General features: G+C 39.5%; 2 protein-coding genes across 2 annotated transcripts; both read left to right on the forward strand.

Annotated features, from left to right (window-relative positions):
- The first annotated feature begins 961 nt into the window (after window positions 1-961).
- Window positions 962-3,628, forward strand: LOC108430306 (arginine vasopressin). The gene is made up of 3 exons (XM_017702723.2): window positions 962-1,254; window positions 2,031-2,235; window positions 3,245-3,628. Exons 1-3 carry the CDS (start codon window positions 964-966, stop codon window positions 3,391-3,393), a joined length of 645 nt encoding a protein of 214 aa, XP_017558212.1. The 5' UTR covers window positions 962-963; the 3' UTR covers window positions 3,394-3,628.
- Window positions 3,629-5,281: 1,653 nt separating this feature from the next.
- On the forward strand, window positions 5,282-8,264 carry ccl27a (chemokine (C-C motif) ligand 27a). Its single transcript, XM_017702722.2, has 3 exons — window positions 5,282-5,509; window positions 7,724-7,841; window positions 7,973-8,264. Exons 1-3 carry the CDS (start codon window positions 5,365-5,367, stop codon window positions 8,097-8,099), a joined length of 390 nt encoding a protein of 129 aa, XP_017558211.2. The 5' UTR covers window positions 5,282-5,364; the 3' UTR covers window positions 8,100-8,264.
- The last annotated feature ends 5,163 nt before the right edge of the window (window positions 8,265-13,427 follow it).

Here is a 13,427-nt window from a genome sequence, read left to right on the forward strand (position 1 = left end):
CTCTCAGTGTCAGGAGAAAACATGCTTTCATAAACACATTCAAAGTTCAGTCTTAGAGGTTGGTTGCATTTTCTCCTTCTTATGACCCAAACTGTCCCAACTACAATTTAAAATTTATTTAGGCCATAAAACTTTGCATCTCAGATTTTTTCTATTCCCATTTCTCTGTATCAGCTTTTTGACAGCTACACATCCTTTCAGGCCTATAGTGTTGAGTTGCCTTCTCACAGAGGAAGGATGGACAGAAACACCTGTGGATTTTTTTCAGATCTGAAGCAAGACAGGAGCTTTGTTTTCTCCCTCAAAGATGAAAACTGTGCGCACTGTTTATATGATGGTGACAGTTTTGGTCTACCAGGCCTTGCACAGTTGTTTGGAGTCTCATATTCTCTTTATCATATTAATCGATACTAAGCGTTTTTCCTTTTTTTCCCTTTGACATTGACATGAACTGTCATCTAGCAATTAAAAAATGAAGGACGGTCTTTGATGTTTGCTTAGTACTTTATGTGACGATGACAAGACGATTCTATATGTTCGATATATTTCTATAGAAATAGCTGTCAGTGCTGTGGATAGTTTCTGTTCTGTCATTTTACTTCCACTGTTGTTCTGCGAAAGTAGCACAACACATTCATAGGAACAGCAATATACTTTCAGCCCTATAAGCCCTGAAGGTTAAACCTCTCTTCTGCTCTTCTTCAAACTCTTTCATTTCAGTTTCACAATGAACTGGATAATAAATATGAACTGACCTTGAGGAATGGATGCAGTCTATTGTTGTAGTAAAAGGATCTTGTATTAGATTGTATTATCATTTATGACAATTCATTATTATTATTTACACTATTATTAGTTGGACACCTTTTCAGAAAAACAAGGCAAAAGCTATACATTTTTATTAATAAGCTGCCAGTCATAATGGAGCGTCCTTCAGGTCACTGCTGAGCGACAGACCAACAGATGCCATTTCTAGAAATCCCAGGTGGGAGGAGATGCCTGAAATCTTCTGACGTGTGCGCTAACACTGATGTGAAGAACAGATGGGTGTATAAAAAGAGTGGCTGCTGGACACTGCTCGGTGTGAACAGGCACAAGTGCGCTGACCACTGGAAAATGGCCATGTCTGACTCTTCGCTCGCAGTGTGTGTCCTCTGTCTCCTGGCACTGTCTACGCTCTCCTCAGCCTGTTACATCCAGAACTGCCCACGGGGAGGGAAACGCTCCTCTCCGGACACGGCTGCGGTCAGACAGGTGAGGAACTGAACAGCTCCAGTGTTTTTAGGCTGAGGAACAGAGTTCTCACATCTGCACTTGCTTTGCTTTAGATGTTGACTGAAGCGTGCTGCGTTACATCTTATTCAAGTGAAATGTCTTAGTTTAAGCCATGATTACATAGATGTCAAAGGGGATTGTTATTGTAGTTGAATCACTGGTATGTTATATTTTGTTTCTAATCCGTTTGGTATGTTATATGTTTATTATCAGCATTTTGCATGTTACACATCATGAACATATATTGTTCAAATATTAGGCGTCAATAATAAAAGCATTTATTAGTGGTTTTCAGTCCTAGTCCTGGGGACCACTGCCCTTCTCGGCTCTCGGTATTCTCTGCCTCCAACACACCTGATCCAGCTGATGAAGAGTTTGATTATTACCTGATGAGCTGGATCAGGTGTGTTGGAGTGGTAAGTAACTGAAACTGTGCAGGGCAGTGGGTCTCTAGGACTATGATTGAAAACCACTATTCTTAGCCTTCTTAATCTTGTTAGGAGGAATATATTAGCATCTAGTTGAATAATAATAACAAAAGTTAGTCATATGACCCCTAAATGATCAATTTGCCTGATTTAGTAGATAAGTGGTTTAGTGGAAAACTACACAATTCTGAAGATACATTTCTACTGGCTAAACTAATATCTTAACTTATATGCAATATATATATATATATATATATATATATATATATATATATATATATATATATATATATATATAATGTTCGTAACATCTTCTTTCTACTGCAGTGTATGGCGTGTGGTCCTGCAGACAGGGGCCGCTGCTTTGGCCCCAGTATTTGCTGTGCTGCAGAACTGGGCTGCTATGTGGGCTCTCCAGAGGCAGCGGGCTGCGTGGAGGAGAACTACCTGCCCAGCCCGTGTGAGAGCGGAGGAAGAGTGTGTGGATCTGAGGGAGGCCGCTGCGCTGCACCGGGAATCTGCTGCGACTCAGGTCAGGTTCATCCCATTATTCAATAAAAGGGCCCACCATAAGATCATATAATGGTGGTATGTTTGAGTTTGTTGCTCTGGTGTGAGCAGTTTTGGGCAGAATACTTTGAAAAAGTTATGACATATAAAAAAGTAGTGTATAAACATATTTAGAAGACATTTAGAATAGATCTTAATAAAGCACATGGTTAAATACTCCGCTGTTGTCAATTTTACTTTTCAATTCAATTCAAGTTACTGGATGACAGTTTCCTTGCTGACACTGGTTGCCTAATGTGGATAAATGAAAATTTTAAAACATGCTCCGCAGCAGAAAAATCATGATAATTTTAAAATATAAACATTTTCCACTCATTTTAGTGCATAATCTGTGTATTTTTTTTAACATATTGAAGAAAAAAAATAAATGTGCCCTAATTGTACATGCCATATTGTTTCATTATGTTCAATCCATGTTTATACATATTAAATATGTATAATACACTGCGATGGATTGGTGGCCTGTCCAGGGTGTTTCTGTCCAATGAAAAAAATTGAAATAAATGAAATTGAGTGTCCAACTAACAAAAGCTTTCAAATGTGTCCCTAAAATGGGTAACTCTGACATTTCCAATTAACTTAATACATTTCCTATTATGTATGGAATATCATGCCACTAAATGCACACAAGTCCAGTAACTGCTAAGCTTATCACTCGATACCATGTCCACTACTGAGGAGATTATGAATTCGATTATCCTTCAGTAATGCTGAGATAAATAACACTGATTTGTGTCTGCTCAGGCTTTAACTGGAACTATAGTGTTTGCACAGTTTCCTTTAGCATTTGCTACACAATGTGTGCTGATTTTTATACGCTTAGGCATTGATGGTGTGTGTGTGTGTGTGTGTGTGTGTGTGTGTATCTCATTAGTAGGACACAATACTGACCCAGTACTATGTACCAATGTATGTGAAAGTGTGCATATTTTAGATCTGGCCAGATTTGACATATTTCTCATCTTGTGCAGAGAGCTGCGTTCTGGATCCAGACTGTTCAGAAGACAGCAGGTATCAGCACCCTGTGGGTGAAAGCACCACCGGACTGAGCAGCACCTCAACAGGGGACATTCTGTTACGTCTCTTCAACCTGGCCACCAGAGGACAGAGACAGTTTTGAAAGTCCAGATGTTCCTGTATGTTTACTTGCCTCATAGCCCCCTACCCTCAGATCCCACCCTCCCTCAAAAAAGAAATTCAGTTAAGTAGCACATGCACTCTTTCTAAATGATCTGGTGTGTTACTTCAGCACTTCACCATTAATTATGATGCCTCAACAACATGATGACCTGCACGGTCCTTCACAGCAACCAGTGTGTAAATATGCAGTAAATAAAGCTTTTCTTGCACTATAACATGTCTTCTGAAACCAAGAAGGACGAATGACATTGAAGTGTGCAGCCTCCCTTCTGCCTTTTGTCGGATACCCTCCTTTCTTTACCTGCCTTTCTTTTTCCTTCTGTTTCGTGCTTGGCTTCTGGTGCTTTCCCACCAAACATTACTCAGTATTTATTGTTCCAAGAACAAGATTAACCGCTGATGGTATTGAATCACTGACATGCTTTGCTTCTCCCAGGCAATTATGCCTGTCAGCGAGTTAATACCCACTCCTGTTTTTACTGACGCGACACTGATGCTCTATTAGAACCCTCTATTCTCCCTTTTGTCCTCGCCAGTTCCTGTGAGACGGGTTTACCTCTTTTTATGTTCAATAACTTCTTGAGCAAATTCTTGTTGGCGCACATAGAGACTAAGAGGTCCTGTATACATTGGGATAAACATCTCAAATTAAACAGATGCAAAATCTTTCAAACAGTCCTTAAGTACTGCGACTTACCTGAAGGTAGTTTTTCACACTCAGTCATGCATGTCCCAGTTTCATTCTCATAAAATACTCTCAGTGAGTCAACATTTAAAAAAAAACAACACGGATTAATCATTATTAGTGGAAATGGCGGAGATGTGAAGCAGAACCAGTCTAGGTGAAAAAGTCTCTGTGAAACGTTTTCCACTTTACTCTTAACATTGCCGCTTTTATTCCTCTATTGAATAATATTTATATCCGTATTGAATAGTATTTGATTCTAGGCCTGTTGACATTATGTCTAAAATACAGAGCACTTATTAGTGAAATGTTAGCCATAATAGCCTTAAAGGTGCTTTTTAAATGCAGTTTGACTCATTTGAAGCTACTTCATGATGAGCTTCATGGCAGGACCTGAGGGGCAGGCCTGAGTCATGGCGATGCCCCACTAACCAATTACCGATGCCCCACTAAGCCCACTACTTTTTGAACATCCATATATAGCTGCAGGTGGCAGATGCTACCCTCAAGTTCAGCTCAGAAGTTCCTACTTATGACTTTGGAGGTCATATGTATGACAGGCTTTAATGCTTAAGTAGTGTGGATTAGAATAAGTCCTTAAAAAAGGCAGTGTGGCTGCTGAATAACTTGCGTACTAGTTTCCCACTGTGGTGGTGTTTGTGTGCGTTTATCTCATAAATGCATTATTTCTGACATCAAGGCAACAAAAAAAAGACAAAACAAACAAAACAAAGTGGAATTAAAACCGCTTGCCGTGTGCGTCCAGTATAAAAGGCTAGACTAATTAACACAATATGTTTGAGAGCATTGCACTCTGTAATTGGCTGCATCTGCTGTAAGTTGTAGAAATGAGATAAATTAGCAGACAGATTTCCTGAATGGGTAAACTTTTGGTGATTTGCTGTAAATGTGGCTTATTTATTGAAAGTGCATTATAATATAAATTAAAAATGCACTCCTCCAATAAACAAACAAAAAAAAAAACAAAGGTGTAAAACATTATTATAATAATAATAATGTGTTTAAATCCAGAACAATGAATAAATAAACATTTTAAAATAATGCTTATAAATCTATTTCCAGTCATTCTGTAGTAAACTTTTGGAGAGTCACTTTCGCTTTTCTCTGCAAAAATGCTGTGTGAAAAGCTCTCTTTGACTTTCAGTCCTTTTCATACCTGTTGAAACACATCATTGAGGGGAAACTTGCCGCTGTGAGGTTTTTTATTTGTCTGCAGGCTTTCAGTCTAAGCAGGCAAGCTGGACGATGAAAGCTGGGCGTTGCCATGTGCGTTCACATATAACACTTTCCCCTCATCTGTACACTTTCACTCTCCTTCTCACCATGGAGCTCAGAGTTACAGCCCTGCTGCTTCTTGTCGTGTGCGCCACCATCTTCACCACCACTGAGGGTAAGAAATCATTCTGTGACGAGAAGAAAACCATTGCTTGTGTTTGTAACAGATTTTTTAATATTACTTTTTGTGGGTCGGTAATAAAATACTAAAAGAAGTTATCAGGAGAACACTTCTTCTACCCTGAACAAAAGGCATGTATTGAAGTTACTTCTATACAAGTACAGATGTGTACATAATTTCCATTATAAATAAAATCTTACATGAGATATTTACATGAATTTCAGAATTTGCTTTAATCAGTGTCCATCCAAGCTCGCACGAACTCCTTGTGCAAAAGCAACATGTGCTTCAGTGGAAAGGATGAGACCTGAAAGACATATGACCTTCTCAAACAAAGAAAGGCTTTATCATGGCCCACGTCACAAACTGGCTTTCAAATGAAGTCACCTACAAATTCTCAGTTCAATTCTAGTTAGATTTTATTTGTTTATTTATTTATTTATTTATTTATTTATTTTCCCCAAAATTCTACAACTTTGTTTTGTGCCCAAATTTTGCCATACAACTGTATTACAGCAATGCAGGTCTTGCTAAAGGTAAGGCTTATAAAGCGAAAAAACCAAATTGTGGTATAATGTGGAGTGTGTTTAAACTGTTTTTATTCATGTGTAAATGATCTGTGTTTAAATCACGCCAATTTAATGCATTGCTTTTACAGCGTACTCACACGAATGCACTTTGCCAGTTTGTGTCTTATGTGAGTGTTGTTTAAGAATGTTTGTTTGTTTGTTTGTTTGTTTTTATGCGTATTCTTACATTGGGACAATATACACCTCTAGTTCTGAGGTGTCTTTACACTCCTCTTGTATTTGTTATATTGTTATATTCATGTTTTTCTTTATATTTTTATATCTGTTACCTTTCCGTACTGTTAAGCTCTCTTCTCCTTTGTTAACGCGTGTGCGTTCTGTTGAGGGCCTCTCTTGTCCCCTCCTTCAATAGAGGGAGCTAATGTATAGAATAGCATGCCAATGGTATGAGAGATTTAAGCTTTTCCAGATGTTTCCGTGTGTGTGTGTGTGTGTGTGTGTGTGTGTGTGTGTGTGTGTGTGTGTGTGTGTGTGTGTGTCTCTAACCATGTTATGTATGTGCGTCCATTCAGCAAATAAGACCAGAGGCAGCTTGGACGAGAGAGATCTCACATTGGGCCTTCGGGACTCTCACGGGGCTTTAACACGATATTATTCATTTGAAATAAAGTTGTTCATGTTTAAATCCAGATAGTGTCTACAGAGCTTTCGTCTCCCCACCTACACAACTGAGAATAAACAACAATTTGTCTCTACAGCCATGGGCAGCAGGCTTAGTGGTTAATGAGTGCAGCGCTGGAGTCAGTATAAAAGTGCGTGCCCTCCAACTTACTAGTAGTCGTGGTTCTTGAATGATGGACATATGTTTTGACATGCATTGCCTGGAGGCATCACCTTGTATCTGAACATTATAAAAGAATTCAAGTTGTCAGTTGGTAAGTCACGCCTCAGTTAAATACTGCCCTTTCATTAAATGTGCGTCAAGTCTGTTTCCAACCTGTTTCAAGTTAAATGCTCATGTTCGCTTTTAAAAGTAAAAGTCCCCCCAAGATTTTGAATCAAGATCAACTTGAATTTGCTAATTCACTCAGGCTCTCAACTGTTTCTTCCAAAATCAGTTCATATGTATTAAAAGGAAGTTTGCCCCCACATTTGCTGCAGTAGTTGCCTCTACACTTCTGGGAAGACATTACACTAGAAGTCAGAACATTGCTGTGAGGATTTGATTGCATTCAACCACAAGTGAGGTCAGGTACTACAGGTATGTTTGAGGTTGGTTCTAGATCACACATGCTGCTTCAACTTTCCCAAAGGGTACTGGATGGAGCTCCATCACTCCAGAGAACACAGTTCCACTGCACCATAGCCCAGTACTGGAGAGCTCTATACTCCTCTAGCTGACTCATGGCATTGAGCCTGGTGACATTAGGCTCATGTGTGGCTTTTTCAGAGCATCCCATTCTATTGCTAATGCTTTTCTATGGAGCTTATACAAGCTGTGTGCTCAACTGAATACCTGTGTCAGCAATGGGTGCTTTCACCTTTTATCAGTGAAATCACTGATTGAAAGGTCCATCTGGATACTTTTGAACAGAACTGTGTGTAAAATCATGGCAGGGCTTTTACGTTTTGAAGGTGTGTGCATATGGATAAATTCTGCTGTATTGTTTTCTAACAGGAGTCATCCCACGGTGCTGTGTGGGAGTTTCAAACAGCATTTCCTGCGGAGTTTTACGCAAAGTTGATAAATATGAGGTACAGAAAACATCCAGCTCCTGTGACACTGCTGCCTTGATGTGAGTGGATGCTTTTCACCTTATTACAAAGCCAACATATTCTTACCTGGTTCGTTCGTTCGTTCGTTTGTTTTTAATCTTGATTTGGTAGTGCAGTTTTTATAGTTACACTTTTTTGCTCCTCTTTCCAGACTGCATATGAAAAACAAGACATACTGCGCACATCCTAGATATGATAAAGTCCTGGAAATGCCCAAAAAGAACCAGCGCAAGTGGATCCGGGATTGCAAGAAAATGCTACGAAAAATGACGCAGTGAGACACTTATATCCAAAGAGTGGCTCAGCAGCAGCATGTATTTTCTTTTTGAATTATTCTTTACATAGAATATATTGTATGTGATGTTTTGTACTGGACAACATATTCTTTACCAGATGTGCTTGTTTCCTGATTTTTAATAAAATATACATGTGATTACCCATAATTGACTGTCATTAATAGTCGTTAAGCATCTCGAAGTTAGCTTTAATGATAAAATGTTGAGGTCTGTGTTTCAGTCTTCAGGAGTTCATCTTCAAATGTTTCTCTATATAGGCTTAATCATGTGTAACAATCTGGAAAAACCACTGCATGTTCTCCAAACACAGACCATAGTTGCTTTGTCAATTCACTGCAGCTTGGACTGAGGAGAACTTTGAAGGGGAATTCCACATATTTTTATATCTGCATTATTCATTCCTTCAAAGTTATTCGGAGTGGTTTGACGTGAAACGGTACATTGTAGAGAAACCTAAATCACATTTCTCTATAATGGTGTCACCAATAGGGGTTCAAAAGTGTCTACACACAAATATAGCCATTTTACTATCTAAAACCACCAGTGAACTTGGATTTACACTCACTGGCCACTTTATTAGGTACAGGTACACCTGTTCAATTGCTTGTTAAAAACAAACAGCTAGTCAGCCAATCACATGGCCGCAACTCACTGCATTTAGACACGTAGAGGTGGTCAAGACAACTTGCTGAAGTGCAGACCGAGCATCAGAATGGGGAAGAAAGGGGATTTAAGGGACTTTGAACGGTCTGAGTATTTCAGAAACTGCTGATCTACTGGGATTTTCACGCACAACCATCTCTAGGGTTTACAGAGAATGGTCCGAAAAAGAGGAAATATCCAGTGAGCGGTCAGTTGTGTGGATAAAAATGCCTTGTTGATGTGAGAAGTCAGAGGAGAATGGGCAGACTGGTTCCAGATGATAGAAAGGCAACAGGAACTCAAATAACAAACCAACATCTCTGAGGAACGTTTCCAACACCTTGTTGAAAGTGTGCCACGAAGAATTAAGACAGTTCTGAAGGCAAAAAGGGGTCCAGCATATTCATAACTATTTTATGTAATAGCTTTCTGTGGAGGAGCTTCAAGAGGTGGACGTCTGGTTCCCATCACCACTGTTGTGAACAGTACTGATTCTAGCTAGAACATAGTATTTCACGCCAAACCACTCAGTTGACTTTGTTTTTATGTCTGAATGATTGACAGATGCAGAAATGTTGTAAAAAAAATGTATGTCCATTTAAAAGCTTGTGTTTCGGTATTATCTATTATTTTATCATTTCCCTTACTGTATAACCATGTCAGGGGAAACCTGGGCCAATCACAACCAACAAGAAGCAAGCTAGAATGATGACATTACTCCTGCACATGCTCAGTAGAGTTTTCTCACTGCGTTAGAAAAAGAAGTGGGATTGTTTCACCTAGTTTTCACATGACGAAAAACACTTTTTTTTAAGCTGTAACAGTCGGGAGCGAGGAGGCAGACGCATGTGCTGAGGGTCAAACATCCAACACGGAGAGCAGAAGGGACAGACATGACGAAATGAACACTGAATCGAACACCAAACACCATGAGAATACAAAACATCCAATAGTTCAGACAAAGACCAGTCAAGACAAAAGGGTAAACACAGGGCTTAAATACAACAGGGCCAACAAGAGATCACAAGACACAGGTGGAAACACAGGTGGGAACAATCAGGGACGGAGTCAGTAAACAAGGGGGCTGGACTACAAAACCAAAATAAAGAAACACTAAACTTGGGCTAAACCAAAACACAACACGAACACATGGACAGGACTGGGAGGGGCCAATCGTGACACAAGCTACAACTCTCAAGTTTACTCTCAAAGTTTTGGTGCCTATGCAATGCATTTACTTTTAACATACAGAATTCTAACAAAGGGTGTTATGCACTTATTTTGGGGAAGTGCTTTTGGGGTAAAAACTCTTACTGTTTGTTGTTCTTTTTCTTTTTACTGTGTACTGTATTTGGTGGTTTATCATGTTTGTGTTGGATGTGCAGGAGGCAGAAAAGGTCTTATTATTCTAATGCTGTCGCTGGAAAGTGATTATGGGTAGCCATAGTAGGCCACATGATTCTGGAGGTTCGCTAACATTTACAAGTTGGAATGTAAAAGGTTTGAATGCATCAGTAAAACTAAACAAAGTTCTCAGTCATTTAAAGCAGTTGGATAGCAAAATAGCTTTTCTCCAAGAAACACATCTTACTGTTGCTGATCATCGTAAACTTTGTAGGGGATGGGTAGGACAAATGTATAACTCAAGCTTTGGTGGGAGATCCAGGGGGGCAGCTATTCTGATTCACAAATCAGTGCCATTCACAGCCACTAAAACAATTTCTGATCCTTATGGACGTTATATCATTGTTTTGGGGCAAATTCATAATACCTCACTAATTCTGGCTAATGTGTATGGTCCTAATTGGGACAACAACGCTTTTTTTCGCAAGTTTCTGTTCTCTCTGCCAGATTTGGACTCGCATTGTCTTATCTTAGGCGGCGACTTTAACTGTTGTTTGGATCCAGTACTTGATCGCTCCTCCTTAACTGCAGTCCCTTTATCCAAATCTGGCAAGATTATTAAAGTATTTCTTGAACAGTATGCACTGTTAGATCCATGGCGCCTTTTAAACCCCAACAAAAGAGAATACTCCTTTTTCTCACCCGTCCATCAGACATATTCACGTATTGATTATTTTATTATAGATAAGAGGCTTGTGCCCTCTGTTCGTTCCTGCTCATATGCCAGCATCACAATCTCAGATCACGCTCCAGTCAATTTAAGCATCTCTCTGCTAGATACACCTGTGTCTCGAGCTCCCTGGCGTTTCAACTCTCTCCTCTTGTCGGATGAGGAGTTTGTGCAATACCTGTCATCTCAGATAGATTTTTTTGCTGACACTAACGTTACACCTGAGGCCTCGCCCTTACTCATCTGGGAAACCATGAAAGTATATTTAAGGGGGCAAATAATCTCATACAGTGCATATAAAAGAAAGCAGCATTTATTGCGACTCTCTGAGCTATCAGCTCTTATTAAGGATCTAGATAACAAACACTCATCTTCCCCAAAACCAGACTCCTATAAACAACTACTTGTTCTGAGATCTGAGTTTAATACTCTGTCTACATCCCAGGCTGAGGAAACGTTATTAAAATCTAGATGCCGTTATTACGATATTGGGGACAAGGCAATTAAAATACTGGCATATCAACTCCGTCAATCAGCGACAACTCATTTTATTCCACAGATTATTACAGTAGATGGTGTGACATCTGACCCTTCTAAGATTAATACAGAATTTAAAAAATTTTACTCAACATTATATGAATCTGATACAGTCACTGACTCAGCTCAGTTAAACTCATATTTTGATACATTACATTTACCCACTCTCGATTCAGAACAGCAAGATCTACTGGAAAGCCCATTAACAGTTGAAGAACTTATTACAGCTATAACTGCCATGCAGAGTGGGAAATGCCCTGGGCCAGACGGATTCCCAATAGAGTTTTATAGAAAATTTTCTTGTAAGATTGTACCTCTTCTCCTTAAAATGCTTAACGCAGCCCTGGCCTCAGATCAGTTACCATACACGTTACGTCAGGCCACCATAACGCTTATCCTTAAAAAAAATAAGGACCCTATGTCCTGTGGTTCTTATCGCCCCATATCTTTGCTTAATACTGATGTCAAATTGTTAGCCAAAGTATTAGCATTGAGGTTAGACTCTGTTCTCCCTTCTATTATTTGCCCTGACCAGACAGGCTTTGTTAAAAATAGACAGGCCTTCTCTAATATACGGAGGCTCCTCAATATCATATATAACCCCCCATCCTCACCCCTTTCAGAAATTGTGATTTCATTAGACGCAGAGAAAGCTTTTGACAGGATCGAGTGGAGCTACCTTTTTGAAGCTCTACGCAGATTTGGTTTTGGCAGGAACTTTCTATCTTGGATTCATTTGTTGTACTCATCACCATTGGCATCTGTTCGAACAAATAATAATTATTCAGACCACTTCCCTCTCTATAGAGGTACCAGACAAGGGTGCCCTCTTTCCCCACAGCTTTTTTTAATTGCAATTGAACCACTCGCTGTAGCACTACGGATGGACCAACAGTTTATGGGCATCTTTAGGAGTGGCACAGAGCACAAGGTTTCACTCTTTGCAGATGACCTGTTATTATATATGTCTAATCCTATTCAGTCTCTGCCTTCTGTCCTGGCAATCCTGGATGACTTCAGGAAAATATCAGGTTATAAATTGAACTTGGAAAAAAGTGAACTTTTTCCTATAACTCCTACAGCTTGCCATTCCATCATGTCTGGGCTGCCCTTCAGGATCTCTTACCATGGCTTTACCTATCTAGGGGTATTTATCACAAATAAGTTTGAAAAACTGTTTAGATATAATTTCCTCCCTCTTTTTTCACGTACTAAACAAGACCTCCAACGTTGGACATTGCTACCCCTATCATTAGCAGGGCGCATTAATGTTATTAAAATGAATATACTCCCTAGATTTTTGTACCTCTTCCAATGCATTCCAATTTTCATCACCAAATCTTTTTTTAATAACCTTGACAATATAGTTGCAGAATTTATCTGGAATAGGAAGGTCCCCAGGCTTCGTAAATCGGCTTTGCAAAAACCTAAACCTTTAGGGGGTATGGCGCTACCTAACTTCCATTTCTATTACTGGGCTGCTAACTTCCAACCTATTGCTTACTGGCTGCACTTAGATGACTCTGCTTATGTGCCTGCCTGGTTATCTCTTGAATCTTCCTCCTTAGCTCCCACCTCTTTAGCTTCTCTTTTAATCTCCACGATACAGCCATTTAAATCAAATTGTAACAATATTATTGTCAGGTCTACAATTAAGATTTGGACACAGTTCAGGCGTCATTTTGGCATACAGTCACTCCCACTTTTTACACCACTCAGTGCAAACCCACTATTCCCCCCCTCTTTACAAGACCGAGCCTTTAAGATCTGGCATGACCATGGTCTTAAATCTGTCACCGACTTGTATATCGAAGGTGTTTTTGGCTCCTTCCAGCAACTCTCTGATAAATATAAACTACCTCGTTCTCATCTCTTTCGCTACTTGCAGATCCGTGACTTTGTTAAGAAAAAATTCCCTAACTTTCCAGATCCACCGCCTCAGTCACCTCTAGATACACTTTTCTCATCTCTCCCTTCTACTCTCAAGGGGGTTGTATCTATATTTTATACAAGGATTTTTGCTCTCCACCCCTCTGACCATACAATCAAAACTCTAT

Source organism: Pygocentrus nattereri, chromosome 28 (genome assembly GCF_015220715.1).
Source record: "Pygocentrus nattereri isolate fPygNat1 chromosome 28, fPygNat1.pri, whole genome shotgun sequence".
In the NCBI taxonomy this organism is placed as follows: domain Eukaryota; kingdom Metazoa; phylum Chordata; class Actinopteri; order Characiformes; family Serrasalmidae; genus Pygocentrus; species Pygocentrus nattereri.